General features: G+C 53.9%; 1 protein-coding gene across 1 annotated transcript; it reads right to left on the bottom strand.

Moving 5' to 3' along the window:
• Positions 1–238: 238 nt before the first annotated feature.
• LOC140897827 (killer cell lectin-like receptor subfamily B member 1B allele C) lies at positions 239–14114 on the bottom strand. The gene is made up of 7 exons (XM_073310940.2): positions 13961–14114; positions 9556–9651; positions 4362–4538; positions 3312–3466; positions 2620–2732; positions 1868–1996; positions 239–1118 (listed from the first exon to the last, which is right to left on the bottom strand). Exons 1-6 carry the CDS (start codon positions 14043–14045, stop codon positions 1873–1875), a joined length of 750 nt encoding a protein of 249 aa, XP_073167041.1. The 5' UTR covers positions 14046–14114; the 3' UTR covers positions 239–1118; positions 1868–1872.
• Positions 14115–14796: the final 682 nt, after the last annotated feature.

The following is a 14796-nucleotide window of genomic DNA, read 5'->3' as shown; positions in this document are numbered from 1 at the left end:
GAGATCAGGGCCCCGTTGTGCCGGGCGTTGCCCAGACACACAGCGAGAGACAGTCCCTGCCCCAGCTGAGATCAGGACTATATTGTGGTCCCTTCACCATCTGAACAGACAGGACAGACAAAGGGTGGGAGAGGAAACTGAGGCACAGATTGGGCAAGTGACTTGTCTAAAGTCACATAACACGTCAAAGCCATGGTTCGAGTCGCTCTGTGGCCCATCAACAATAAACACACCCAGCTTTCGCACGGTTTAACAGAAACCTTTAATGTCCCCATGATCATGATGATCCCTAGCTCCGATCTCGAGCTTTGCATCTGTAGATCTCAAAGTGCTTCATGCAGGAAGGTCAATATCAATATCCCCATTTCGCAGATGGGGAAAGTGAAGCACAAGGGCGATGTTTACACGGCAGTTGGACACCTGCGCCTGGCTCATGCCACCTAACCCGGGCTCGAGCGAAGGAGCGGTTTAACTGTAGGGTAGATGCTGGGGCTCTGGTTGGAGGCCACACCGTCTCCCTCTTGTGACAGCACCTTCAGCATGTTGCCTTCGTCCAGCTCCAGGACCAAACCCTGACCGGGCCAGCGCTCGCCAGCCCTGTCTCTTCCGCGGACCGGACAAGCTCTGTCCTGTTGCACTCACAAGCCCAGTTGTCTCGGGGGCGGCTCCTAAAGACACTTGGGTCTGTTTGGAAGGTCAGCTCTCAGCCTGGCCAGCCGCCCTGCCCTCCAGCTTTGCCAGGCCATCTCCTCCTGGGCTGCCGGGCCACGGGGTAACAGGGCGTTCGTTAGCCCCCAGCCGTCCCCGTAGTGCCTCCCTCACTGCCATGGAGCACCCCAATCCGGCTCCTCTGACAGAGACAGTGACCCCGGAGAGCGTCAAATAATGCACAGGGAAAGGTTCCATTTGGGATCGGGGTTGGGGGCACTGATCTACTTAAAGGTGCCCTAAGGAGGTAGCAAGTGGACAGCACATCCACACAGAAACCTCTGAAGCTGAGACCCCATCGTTAGTGACAGGAGTTAACGATCCGTTAGGGCAGGATGGGCAGAGGTGCGTCAGGTCACAGGCTGGACGGGAGCAGTGGGTGCGCCGGGGAAGAGAGCGGAGAGCGGAACCTGGCAGAGAGGTGAAAGGAAATGAATCGGGTGAAATCCAGGGGAAAGCCCAGATCCCCAGCTGGGGTCAATCAGTTCTGCTCCACTGGACACTGAATTGGGGCTGATTTACGTGACCTGGGGCAGACTCTTCTCTCCCAGTCCTGGGTGGGGTGAGGGATAAATTGCCCCAGGGCTCTGCAGAGCCTGATACCTGCAGCCCAAGCCCTGCCAGCCAGCGCTGGGCGAGGGGGAGGGGCTGGGAGCCAGGACTCCTGGGTTCCATTCCCAGCACTGGGCGAGGGGGAGGGGCTGGGAGCCAGGACTCCTGGGTTCCATTCCCAGCGCTGGCGAGGGGGAGGGGCTGGGAGCCAGGACTCCTGGGTTCCATTCCCAGCACTGGGCGAGGGGGAGGAGCTGGGAGCCAGGACTCCTGGGTTCTATTCCCAGTGCTGGGCGAGGGGGAGGGGCTGGGAGCCAGGACTCCTGGGTTCTATTCCCAAGGCTGGGCGAGGGGGAGGGGCTGGGAGCCAGGACTCCTGGGTTCCATTCCCAGCGCTGGGCGAGGGGAAGGGGCTGGGAGCCAGGACTCCTGGGTTCTATTCCCAGTGCTGGGCGAGGGGGCGGGGCTGGGAGCCAGGACGCCTGGGTTCCATTTCCCACTTTGCCATCAATTCTCGGTGTAATTTGGGCAGGTCAGTGTCTGCCATGTGGTTTCCCCTCGTGTGACACGGGGATAACGGTGCCGCGCTCTGAGGTCTCCCCCGTACCCTGCTCAGAGCGGGACGGCGTCTCGCTGGCAAATCGACTGAAATGCAGAGCTGCAGGTGTCAGAACCAATCCGATTTCTGTTCACCATCCCACAGCTGTTCCCCTCAGCCGGGCCTGACACCGGGAGCCTGTGGGACAGAGGAGAGGGCCCCTGTCAGCGCGTGTGGATCCATCACACGCAGTCGGTAGCGGCTCTTCCCTGTTCCAACGGGATCCGCAGCCGTCGTCTCCTCCAGCTCTGCCCTGGGGGCTGCCCTCTCTCCCCACTGTCAGGGCCCTGGCCAGGGTCTCGAACGGCCTCTCCCTGCCCAGAGCCCAGGGACCTGCTCCAGCCTCCTCCTCCCCGCTGGGCTAGACCCTGTCCATCTCCCTCCCCTGCTCCGCGTCCCCTCCCCACCGGGCTGGGCCGACGCTGCCCCCTCCTGATCCCCTCCTGCCTCTCTGGCGGCTCTGTGTCTCCCCCTCCCCCCTGCCCCATTGTCTGGGGGATCCCCAGGGCTCTGGCCTGGCCCCTTTGCTCTTCTCCCTCCACACCCCAACTCTGGGAGACGTCCCCCGCCCCCAGGGCTCCAGCTTCACCTCCTCTGGGGGCCAGGGGGGGAATAGAAGGGTCTTTGTCATCACCTTACACTGAAAATGACTTCCCCCAAAGTCCTGACCTTCCCCCAAACATCCCCTCCCCCCATCTCTGTCCCCGGCCCCTGCTGCCCACGGAGGGGAGGGAAAGGGTTTGACTCAAGGAATCACTCACAGGGTCTGATCCAGCGGGGAGCCGTCCAGCCAGGTCCAGACCTTTTCCGGGGAGGGGCGGGACAGTCCGACCCAGAACTGATACGTGCCTTGTGTCAGGGCCTGGAGGGACTCCTGCAGGGAGTGTGGGACAGGCAGCTGGGGACCAGAACCTGCTCTCGGCTCTTTTCTTGCAAATCCAAGTTCTCAACAACTTTAGCCCCAGAACTACTGTCTGGCTGTCCACCTATCCCTGTACACACCTATCCATCCCCACGCATACCTGTCCATCTCGCCAAGTATTCCCCATGTAGACTCTTCTGTCCACCCAGCCCCACACCTACCCCCTCTCTCTGTAGCCCTCAAGCCTCATAACTCTCTCTCTCTCTCTCACACACACACACTCACACTCAGCCCCTCTCTCCAGCTGAGTTGTGTTGGGCACATCCCAGAAGGGGGAGGGCACCGGTAGCTTTAATCCACCATTGTCAGTCCCTGATCTCAGGGCTGGTGATTTAGGCTGAGATTTGTCGTAGCTGCCTAGGGGATTTGGACACCCTGATATTAACAATTCATGAGAATGGGGTGTCCAAGTCCTTTAGGCAGCACTGACAATCCTAGATCTACCATGTAGCATATACGAGTCCTCGGACTCTCTACCCAGGGCCCAGGCCTGCAGGGGCAGCTCCCGCAGGATGTTACCGTCCCCTTTACCAGCTCCTCCTTGTCCCGGATCACCAGCAGCTGGGAGCCCCTCGCTGAGCAGTCGGAGCGGCTCTCGCTCCACGTTTTACTTCCACTGCCGACCCAGTAGCACTTGTCCCCATGCAGCTGCCAGTCCGTGGGGCAGAGTTTGCACCCGGAGCCCCCTGCAGAGAGACAGGATTCATTAATGCTCTGAGCCCTCTGGGCCTCATTCCCGGCTACTCCCTTCCTGCGACTGGGGCTGGGATGGGGATAAAATGGGTTTGAATCCCCTTTGTGCTCCCTGAAATCTGGGGTTAGGCCGGGCCTTGCCTGGTTCCTGGCGTCAGTTAGAGCAGCCTCGGGGCTGCTCTGCCTTATCCATTGCTCCCATATGGGCCCTGGGGAGCAGAGAATACCCATAGTGCACTGCCACCCACGCCAATCTGCTCCCTACTTTGGGGGTTGGGAACAGAGTGTGTGAGGGGCTCTTACTCCAGCCCCACCCTAGGCAGGGAGGTCTCCAGGGCAGAGGAGACCTCATGGGGCTATTTGCATCCATTTTAAGGCTACATTATTCTGCCAGAATGGCCTAGAAGGGGCTTAGGACAACTGAAGATGCGTTGGGGGCTGGTTAGTGGAAATCTAACAGGATATGGGAGGGGAGGTGGTAACTGGGGAGCACAGGAGAGAAGGTGGGATCCCAGGGATGGCTGGCAATGGGAGGGGGTGAGTCCATGAGACCGTCTCTCTGCTGGGATCTGTCCCTGCTCTGCAAGCATTTGTCCATCCTGGTATTAGATTATTTTAAGACCCCCCCCCCCTTGAGCAGTACCGGGCATGGCCACTAGATGTCGCTCGCCCCCCCCCCGTCTCAGCAGAGCCCTCACACCCAGTCCCAGCTGAGGCAGGTCCATTCCTAGCCTGGCACCCAGCCGGGCTGGTGGCTAGATCGGTGCAGCCAGCAGGGGGCGGCGTGTCCCTGCCCTGCAGGATCCCCACGGGCTGGGACGGCCGCTGGGTTTCCACTGGCCGTGCCCGGGGCGGAGGGCGGCTCAGAGACACAGGAGCTGGGGTTACCTGCTGGGCCGGGCTGGGCCGGGGGGCACAGCTGGGATCGGAAACGCTCCAGGCGGGCGCTGCATTCTGCCGTGCTGCGGTCTGCGCTCCCAGGGGGTGTCGCTGTATCTCTGCTCCCGGCTCCCTCGCTCCCAGGGGCTGACGGGGTCCATCCCTTCTCGGACATCAAGTGGGAAACTGCAAAGCAGCGTCGGTGGGAGTGAGGTGGCGGGTCAATGTGATGGGGAGTTGCTGGGGAAAAGCACCGGCTGAGACACAGGGCCTGGCCCAAAGCCCACTCAGCCCCACCTTCATCGACTCCCATGGGCTTCAGAACAGCCCCAAAGGGCCACAGTCCAAAAGAGTGGCTTGGGATTGAAAATCAGTGGGAGCTGGGTGCCTAAATCCCTTGGGCCTCTTTGCAAACCCACCTCATCTTTGCATCTAAGTTATCCAGCCCCCATCAAAGCAGTATCAAAACACCTCAGAGTCTTTGCTAGATTTTGCCTCCCAGTCGCACCCTGTGAGGCAGGGCACAGGGCTGTTATCCCCATTGTACAGGTGGGGAAACTGAGGCACAGAGCTCTTCACAGTGGTGTGGACCAGCCTGGGTTCCGAGCCGGGACAGACCACCTCAGCCGCCCCTCTGGGGCTGCAGGTTCAATACAGTGTAGCCCTCCTCACTGTGCGTCCTGCCCTGGAGAGAGGAGGGTCCGGGAGCCACGTGGGCGGGGATGTGAGATCGCACAGGAAGCCGAGACTCTGGGCTGAAGCTGTGTGGGAGTCAGGGCCGGGGTCACAGCGTCCGGCGTCAGGGGCTCTCTGCTGCTGTGGAAGTTGGCTCAGTGAAAACAGGCCTCCCAGAAGCCTCCCCCTCCAATGCAGCCACCCAGAGGGGCACAACCTGTCTATTGCGGAGTTTATCTGACCCCTGTCACTTGTTGTCTCTGTCCTTCACCCACATTCCCTATGAAGAAGGGGAGGATCATGGGGACAGATTGTTCAAGGGGTTTAGGCACTTAAAGCTGCAAAGAGACTCCAAGTGGGGTTTTCAGAAGCACCTAGGCCCAGATCCTCAACAGGATTTAGGTGCCTAACTCCTGTGGGTGTTGGGCACCTAAATACATTTGAGAACGTGGGCCCTAGGAGCCCAATTCCCATTGACTTCAATAGGCATTAGTCACCGAGTGGGTTGTTTTTCGGCGCCTAGATGCAGTGTTAGGTACTTAAACTCCTGTGGAATTCCAGCCTTAAGGGACCAGCCCAGGGTCACACGGGGAATCAGTGGCAGAACCAGGAACAGGTCCCAGAGCTCCTGAGTCCCAGATTAGCACCAAAACCAGTGGCCAGCCTTCCTCTCGGGATGCCTGGGAGCTCCTGCCCCGTCCCACCATCCTGCGGCGAACAGCCAGCTCTGTCTGACACATCAGTCTGGCGATGGGAACACGACCTTCAGGGGGAAACATTCCCAGCCACATTTTGGGGACGCCCCTTCTCCATTTTATCCACCAGCTACATTTCCTCACTATTACGTGCTGGGGACAGTTGTATGGAAACGCCCACGGCTGACGAAAAGCTGGGGGTCCACTAGGATCATTTCCCCCTGCCCCCAGATTTTGAAGCAAGTGGAAATGTTTCAAAATTTGAAATTACAACAATCCCTTTACAACTCCCCAGCCGGTGGTTCAGCCGAGTGCCCAGCGTGATCAATGGAAAGGCAGCGTGAGGAGGAAATCGGGATTCAGACTTAGCTCTGCCGTATGACCTTGGCCAAGTAAATTCAACTTATTTGCTTTGACTGTCTTGTCTACTGAGATTCTGAGCTCTTGGAGGGGCAGGGACTGTCTCTCCCTGTGGGTCTGAACAGCTCCTGGCACAACGGGGCCCTGATCTCAGCTGGGGAAGGGACTGTCTCTCCCTGTGGGTCTGTACAGCTCCTGGCACAACGGGGCCCTGATCTCAGCTGGGGCAGGGACTGTCTCTCGCTGTGGCTCCGTGCAGCGCCCGGCACACCGGGGCCCTGATCTCAGCTGGGGCAGGGACTGTCTCTCCCTGTGGGTCTGAACAGCTCCTGGCACAACGGGGCCCTGATCTCAGCTGGGGCAGGGACTGTCTCTCCCTGTGGGTCTGTGCACCACCCAGGACAATGTGGCCCTGATCTCAGCTGGGTTACTAGTGCAATGTTAATAAAACTTTCCATTGACTTAGATGACCTTTGAAGTTGAATCGCCCCCTCACTGCCCAGTCTAGTGTGGAAACAGCTCCTGTCCTCATTTTACTTCCTCTCCTGTACCACAAAGAGAAACCACCTATGTCGCTCCGGCCACCCAAGTAAACAAGGTTACAAACAGGGACAGGGCAGCAAACGGCATCTTCTGCCCAGAGCCCAGCTGGCTCCTTACAGCCCAGCACAGACACATTCTAGGCTGCAGCTAGGCCGTAGCCCCTCGGACCAGCCTTCTCTTTCTGGTATTATATCTATGACTGTGGAGCCGAGAGGCCCAGCTGTGCCCAGACACCCAGCGAGAGACAGTCCTGGCTCCAGCTGAGATCAGGGCCCCGTTGTGCCAGGCGCTGCCCAGACACACAGCAAGAGACGGTCCCTGCCTCAAAGAACTTGCAATCTGCTTAGATGAAGGAGGCACGATCTCCATTTTTTCGATGGGGAAACTGAGGCCCAGAGCACTTGCCCACAGTCACACAGGGAGTCTGTGGCAGAGTCAGGAATTGATGCTAGAGCTAAGAGCGGCTTACAGCCAAGTGGAGGGTATTTAATGTCAGTGTGAAGGTGGTGCTCCTAAATTCCTTAAGGGCTTCTGAAAATCTCCCCGTAAATGGACAAGGCAAATCATCGGCTGGGGAGGGAACGGAAACACAAAGGCAAAGTGCCTTGTGCAAAGGCCACCCAGCAGATGTGGAAACAGAACCCAGGTCTGTTAAAGACAATATCCTCTTTCTACAGGTCTGGTGCACTCCCTGTGTCTCCATTGCTGTGACTATCTCTGGGGCTGTGTATGTATTAGAAAGAGTCGGTCAAAAAATCCGAATTTATGTGCCACAGGCAATTCCAATATTTCAGCATTTGTTTTTGCCCTGAATTGGGACGAAAAGTCAAAGTATCAAAAGCTTGTTTGTGGAAGGAAAAATTCAGAATCAACCTGATTGGGAAGCATGAAATGTTTCACTTCAGGTGGGTTCAATATTGACCTGCCGCTGCCTAGGCTGCTGGGAGTTGTAGTTTCGTGCCTCATGCTGCTGTTCCTCCTTATGGACTAGGCTCCCTGGCTGGACTACATCTCCCATGATGCACCGCAGGCGTGGGACTCCCAAGGTGCACTGCAGTGACACAGCCGGAGCGGAGATATATATACATGTGTAAGCCCCAAGGTGCTTCCCTAGGTTCCTGGGGCTCTATGTGCCAGTAGCTCAGGGAGAGGCGTTGTCCCTGGGAGGAAGGCGACTCCCAGGTTAGAGACCTTTGTTGGGAGGGGGGGTTTGAGCATTGGCCTGCTAAACCCAGAGTTGTGAGTTCAATCCCTGAGGGGGCCATTTAGGGATCTGGGGCAAAAACTGGGGATTGGTCCTGCTTTGAGCAGGGGGTTGGACTAGATGACCTCCTGAGGTCCCTTCCAACCCTGATATGCTGTGTGTGTGAAAACTCCCCCCACACAGCCTGGCTGAGTTTAGCCCCCATCTCCCTAGGGAAAATCAGCCACCCCATGGCACCACTGCTCTGGCTGCTAGCCCGGGGCTGCCGCTGGCGGGGAGCGTGGCTGAGTGCTGGGGTGGGAGACTGAAGTAAGGATTTTTAGGCTAGTTTAGTAACCTACCCCCGGAGCCGTACACCCCTTGGAGGTGAGGAGAAATCCTGGGAGCAGCAGCAGCCTGACCCCTGCCTGAAGAGGACGTCTGCCCGCAGTGATCATCAGCCCCTCCGCAGTCCAGAGCCATCTCTGACCGTGAGGATCCGGCGTGGAGTTGTGAGTCGCCATCCTTCCGTTAGCTAGTCAGGGAGATGGTTCGGGAGAAACCCCCCCTACTCCTGGGAAATGTGCCCTCAAGCCAGCGGGTCTGGGTTTGGGGATTTTATAACCTGCTGCCTATTAAACCCGTGGCGGGACTGACGGCCTTATCCCACGCGTGAGTCCTTTGGGCTGCACTGAGCCCAGTCAGCCACGCTGCTAACAGGCACAGATGATATCGTGGTCACAGGTCGTCAAGGGCCCCTACAAGTACGCACCCCAACGGGGCACTAATTTCACCTTGCTAGATTGCTAGATCAGGTCACGTGACTGGGGAAATTCATGGGTATTATCAGCGTGGACACCGGTTTCCCCTGGAATAGTGTTATATTTATCTCCTGTCTAATATAATGACGGTGTGGAATATATTGTATGTGTCTGTGTTATTTCTTGGGAGTCTCCAGCTAACTGGCAAGTAAGTGGGGGTTACCCTGGGCTGAGAATTTTCCTCCCAAGCTGCCCTGGTGACCCTGCCAGGCAGGAGTGAGGTGGGTAGCGGCACCGGCAAATAAATTCATACGGGAAGCAAATAAAAATGTTACACCCTGGGGAGCGGGAGGCGGGATCCAGAAGAACCCAGGCCCGTCCCTCAAAACGCGTCAGGGGATTGGTGCTAAAGAAGGTAACCGGGGGGATAGGGAGCACACACATATAGCAAAATCCAAATTTCCTTTTTTAAAACACACATTTGGATGACAAATTCTCAACCAGGGCTCGTATTGGAGTTGGCTGAAATTTTTTGCTAATTTTAAAATGTCTATGTAAATTTGAAACAAAAAATGAGGGAAAATGTTGATGAAACGGTCACCCAATTCTCCCCACTCCCTCCCTTTTTTTCAGCCAACTTACAGAGCTTTTCAAATTCTGAGCTTTCAGAATTTAGGGGGATCTTTTGAATTTTGAACAGAGGGTGACAAGGATTTTTTTAAAAATATATCAGTAAATTCCCCCCCTTATTTTTAACCAGTTCCAGTGTATGCCTGGATCTATCTAGTTTTCCATCCATCCCCATTCACACCCATCTCCCTATATATTTAATTTTCTCTCTACGTTACAGTCAAGCTCTTCGGAGCATCAAAAAAATGTACCAGCTAGTGGGAGGGGCTCCACAATGGAGTGCTGGAGGGACAGGCTAATCCATGCTATACACTGATGGACCCGCACAAATAAACACGGAGCTGTCAGCTACTCACCCCAAATCCCCAGCGCTATCACAGCCATCACCAGGACAACGTTCCCAATCCATCCGACCCACAGCGCTGTCCGATGCCACCGGGGACTCGGGGGACCTGTAAGAGCCAACGTCTGGTGAAAAACAATCGGAACCTGGTGTACGAAAGACCGTTTCAAAGAAAAATACATCCCCAGCGTGGGTAGAATCCGATGCCCACAGGGAGTTGATTACAGGATTGGGGCCTATACACTCCCCTGTTCATCTGGTTTCCCTTCGTAGGCCAGTCTGGGATGACTGGAGAGCTGTCTGACTTTTAATGTAAAGGCAATGGGGTGAAATTTTGGCCCTTTTCTTGAAAATGGGAAATATGAACATTTAGGAAAATATGAACATTTTCTCAATATTTTACATTTCCCACATTTTTAAATGACCTCCCCTTTTTTTATTCTTCACCATATTTGTTTGTTGTTTTTCAAGTTCTTTTTCTGTTTGATTGCATTATTCTTAATTATTGTCTATTGTGTTCATTATGTATATTGTCAATTTGCATACCTTGGCTGTACCGTGCACGCCAACGGAAAGTCCAGGAGGAAATAATGTCACAAATTGGCAAGGTAGCAGCTGCATGGACCAGCTTAAACACGATTCGGTCATTGCAAATCTACAGTTTAAAGACCAAACTATGAGTATTCAGCTCAAATGTTATTTCCACCCTAATGCATAGATGTGAAAGCTGGAAATCCACCAAAGGCATAGACAGATGTCTAAATACCTTGGAAAGCAAATGCCTTAGAAAATTACTAGACATTAAATGCAATTAATTAATAACAAATGCCAAGAGTCCAACATCACCTGCTCTCTTAAGTTATCCAGAACAGAAGTTGGAAAGATCTGGGATGTGTTTTCTTTGGCCACTGTTGGCAGACAGGATATTGGGCTAGATGGACCATTGGTCTGACCCAGTCTGGCCGTTCTTAGGTTAAGAATGAAGCAGAGCATTGGCCATCGGGCAGCTGGAAGAACATGCAAAGGGGGCCTAGCAAAGGATCCCTCCATCGAGCTGTCCTCCGAGAGACAGAGAACGTACAGAACATGACAACCCCAAATACAGGCAAAGAGCAGCCCAGGTTAGCCAGGGATGGTGGAGTCTGGGTCGTGCCCTGAGCAACCTACAATGGCCCGGGCAGGATTCGGCATCACTATTATTACTTTGCTTTCCCAGCTTTGATTTTCTCAAAGGTTTCCCATTTGCAACTTTTTTGGCTGGAAACATTTTCCCATTTGTAAATATCTCTAGTTCGGTGCTTTCTCTTTGCATTTTCAAGGTTTAATTACTATGTTGCATGGCCAGCTTAGCCAAATGACATTATTATTTCAGACTTAACATCTTTCAATCTTGAAGACAGAGAACCACAGAAATGTAGGGCTGGAAGGGACCTCAAGAGGTCATGTAGCCCACCTTCCCCCTCCCTCACCCCTCACGGAGCTAGGACCATATTTACCCCTACACCGTCTGTGACTGGTGTTTGTTTAACCTATTCTTAAAAACCTCCAATGACTGAGTTTCCACAACCTCCCTAGCTAACCTGTTTTAGTGCTTAACTACCCTTAGCGTTAGAAAGTTTTTCCTAAAATCTCCCCTAAATCTCCCCTGCTGCAAATTAAGCTGATTACTATTTATCGTACCGTCAGTGGCCATGGAGAGCAATTGATCTACACCCTCTTTATAATAACCTTTTTCATACTGGAAGACTGGTCGCATTTCCCCCCTCCTCCGTCTCTCCTCTAGACTAAACACGTACAGTTCTTCAACCTCTCCTCGTAGATCATGTTTTCTAAACCTCTTCTAAACATTTCTGTCTTGAAATCAAAACATTTCAAAATGATGATGTTTGAGAACAAAAAATGGTGATTAAAAAGATTCCATGGAAAAGGTCCAAGAACAAGAATATCTGCCCTTGTCACAAACTGATGGAACTAACCACAGTTTAACTACGAGCTACTCAGAGATTCCCAGGCCGGAAGGGACCATTCTGGTTGTTTTGTCTGTCCTCCGGTATTACACACGCCAGAGAGCATCCTCAAAATAATTCCTAGAGCTGATCTTATAGAAGAATCACCCAGGGTTGATTTAAAACTTGTCAGTGATGGCGAATCCACCATGACCCTTGGTAAAATGTTCCAATGATTAATTCCTCTCCCTGTTAAAAATTTACATCTTATATCCAGTCTGAATTTGTCTAGCTTCAACTTGCAGCCATTGGATCTTGTTAGAACCTTTCTATGCTAGATTGGAGAGCTTGTTATTCAATATTTTTCCTCATGTAGATACCTATAGACTGTCATCAGGTCACCCCTCAACCCTCTCTTTATTAAATAGATTGAGCTCCTTGAGTCTATCACTACAAGGCAGGTTTTCTGATCCTTTAATTATTCTTGTGGCTCTTCTCTGACCCCCTCTCCAATTTAGCAACATCCTTCCTGAATTGTGGGCACCAGAACTGAACACAGGATTCCCGCAGCGGTTGCAGCAGGGCCAAATCAAGAGGTAAAAAAACCGCCCTGCTCCTACTCGAGATCCCCGTTTATGCATCCCACGGTCGCATTAGCCTTTTAGGCCACAGTGTCACACTAGGAGTTCATGGTCAGCTGAGTATCCACCCCCCCTTCCTGAATCCTTTTCAGAGTCCCTGCTTCCCAGGACAGAGGGCCCCATCCTGTAAGCGTGGCCTGCATGCTTTGTTCCTGTTGGACTCAATCATGTCAGTTAGGGCCCAGTTCAACAAAACATCCCTATTCAGCAAAGAACTTGGACGTGGGTTTAACTTGAACAGTGTGCTCCGGACCCATTGACCGTAATGGGGCTTAAGGAAGTGGTTAACGAGAGGCACGTGTGTTAAGTTCTGTGCTGAATTGGGGCCACAGCATAAGGAAGAATAATTCTAATCAAAGACAGCATCTGTAGGTGACAATCTCTGGCCTGGGTTACGGGGGTGGGGGGGAACAGACTTGACGATCAGAGTGACTCTTGGACATGCAACGTGTATGAATCACGTTGCGCCTAGCAAGAGACATGCCCTGCCTTGAAGACGCTGGGTGCACGGGATGAAATTCACCCCTGTGTAGAGAACCCCCACAAAGTCCAGACACCACTCTAGTCCTCTTTCGCAGGCTGGAAGTTGGGCATTGGCCTTTGCACTTGGCCCTCTGCAGAGATGTGAATTTCCCCCACCGAGGTTGGGAGAGGAAACAATAGCTTAAATATAGCTGCTGTGAAGTCACGGCTGCCCAGAGCGAGTTGAGAACCGTAGCTTCTCGAAGAGTTTCTTAAGAAGCGTGCTAATGCTGTGCATTGCAGAGATTCTGTGCAGCAGGGGAAGTGCAATCCCGGGGCTCGTGATTCTGGGCTTCTCCAAATCAGTCCCAGGTGTCAATTAGAGCAGCCCTGGGGTTGCTCTAATTTATGGACAGTCCCGAGAAACTCGGATTATCTGGAGCAGCAGAAATTCTCCTTACTGCTCCCAGGCCCACCCCTGCTGGAAACTGTTCTCTGCTAGGGTTTTTCTGGGGGGAGGTACTGTAGCATGTGACTGCCCTACGCTGTACCTGCAAATTCTCCTCTGGCCACTTGCAGCAAAATCCTGCCCCTGTGTGCTGCAGATGTGGGGTGTGAGGGCCGAGGCAGGCTGGGTGCTGAGCTGTGTACGGAAAACTGGCTCCAGCTCTGGGGGGCTGAGCACCTGACCAAAATAAGGACCCACCATGTCCAGATTCCCAGTGCAGGGGCTTACCCCGGAAGCTAGCCTTCCCCGCCCAGCCAGCGCTCCTCAGCTTTCGAGTAGCAGCTCCGTGGACCATTACAGAGGATGCCCAGAGGCAGCATTACGGTTGTGTGTACCGGTTTTCCTCGGAAGGAAGAGTCAATTACGGTAGCACCCTGAGAGGCTGTGTGAGATCAGGGCCCTGTTGGGCTGGGGGCTGCAGGAGCATATAGCCAGAGACAGCCCTCGCTGTCTAGGTAGCACGTAGAGTTCATGCAGTAGCTTTTGTGGCTCATCCCCACTCTAGGGTCGTGTCCGAGCAGTTCAAATTATTCTTGCCAATGCCCTAGTAGCCTGAGTCCGTCATGCAACCATCTATAATTCCACAAGCCCCCAGCGAGAGCTTGATGGGTCGTAACTGGAGAAGTCGTCTGCACCACCCGGGCAGGCAAGTGGGTGCATGGACTTCCCCTTTCCACCCCAGGCTTCTGCACCGAGAGAGCCCCGCACACAGAAGTGAGCAGCTACAGAGAGCTGATCAAAAGTGTTGCAGCCACCTCCCCCAAAGCCAGAAATTCCCCTGGCACAGACCTGCTCTAGGCTTCCCAGCAAAATCCGTCTTTGGGTTTACAGCGAACCCCCCGGGAAATAACGGTCACTTACTGAGAGGCTGAGCTGAAAGGGGCGTCCTGGAGCCAGGAAAGCCAGAGGGGAGGTTCAGATCAGCATAGACTATCTCCCCAGCCATGATGCGAGCAGCTGATACGAGCACCTGGCTGTGCTCTCAGGGCAGCCGGGGCTTGGTCTGTGAATATAATTGACATCAATCCCATGTCAGGAAGTGCCGCCTCTGAGAGCTGAATTCCGCTCCTCTCACATGTGACTGCAAAGGGTCCTGTCACAGCCAGGGCTGTCTGGGTCCTGCAGCCTTAAACCAGTGCAACTGGCCTTGAAATGTAGAGACTGGTGCAGCCTTGGGGCCAGGGATTTCAGAGGCACCGTAGCTTTCAGGTAGCTGTAGGCGGGTCTAGTCACAGGGGCTAAACTCTTGGGCTGGGAATTAAAATTCCTGGCTTTGTTCTCATCTCAGTTCTGACCTGCTGTGTGAATTTGCACAAGTCACTTCTTCCCCCTCTGCTTCAGTTTCCCCGCCTGCTTCGTATGTATTTCAATTGTGAACTCTTTGCAGCGTGGACTCCCTGTGTGTGAAGCACCCGGCACGATGGGGCCCTGATCTCAGCTGGGGATCAACTCCCATTGAAACTAGGTGCCTAAATATCTCTGAAGGTCTGCTCCTAAGTGACTTTCCAAGATGACACACTAAATTTGTGGCAGAACTTTGCAACCCAGGTCTCCTGGGTCCCAGTGCAGTGCATTAACCAGAAGACCATCTTCAGTTCTCTTTTTAACACCACTTGAGGACATTGGTTCAGCCTGGGAATGATTTACCCAGTGCCGCTGTTGTGCCTGGCATTTTGCTGGTGAAAGGTTCACTGAGA

This window comes from Lepidochelys kempii, chromosome 14 (assembly GCF_965140285.1).
Source record: "Lepidochelys kempii isolate rLepKem1 chromosome 14, rLepKem1.hap1, whole genome shotgun sequence".
Taxonomy (NCBI): Eukaryota; Metazoa; Chordata; order Testudines; family Cheloniidae; genus Lepidochelys; species Lepidochelys kempii.
This window is presented reverse-complemented; position numbering and strand designations above follow the sequence as displayed.

Excerpts from the sequence above, each read along its gene's own strand:
- LOC140897827 (XM_073310940.2), bottom strand. The coding sequence starts at position 14,045 with ATGGCTGGGGAGATAGTCTATGCTGATCTGAACCTCCCCTCTGGCTTT. Across the intron at positions 4,539-9,555 it reads GATAGCGCTGGGGATTTGGG|TTTCCCACTTGATGTCCGAG; the intron begins GTGAGTAGCTGA and ends GCTGCTTTGCAG. Across the intron at positions 2,733-3,311 it reads TCCGGGACAAGGAGGAGCTG|GAGTCCCTCCAGGCCCTGAC; the intron begins GTAAAGGGGACG and ends CACTCCCTGCAG.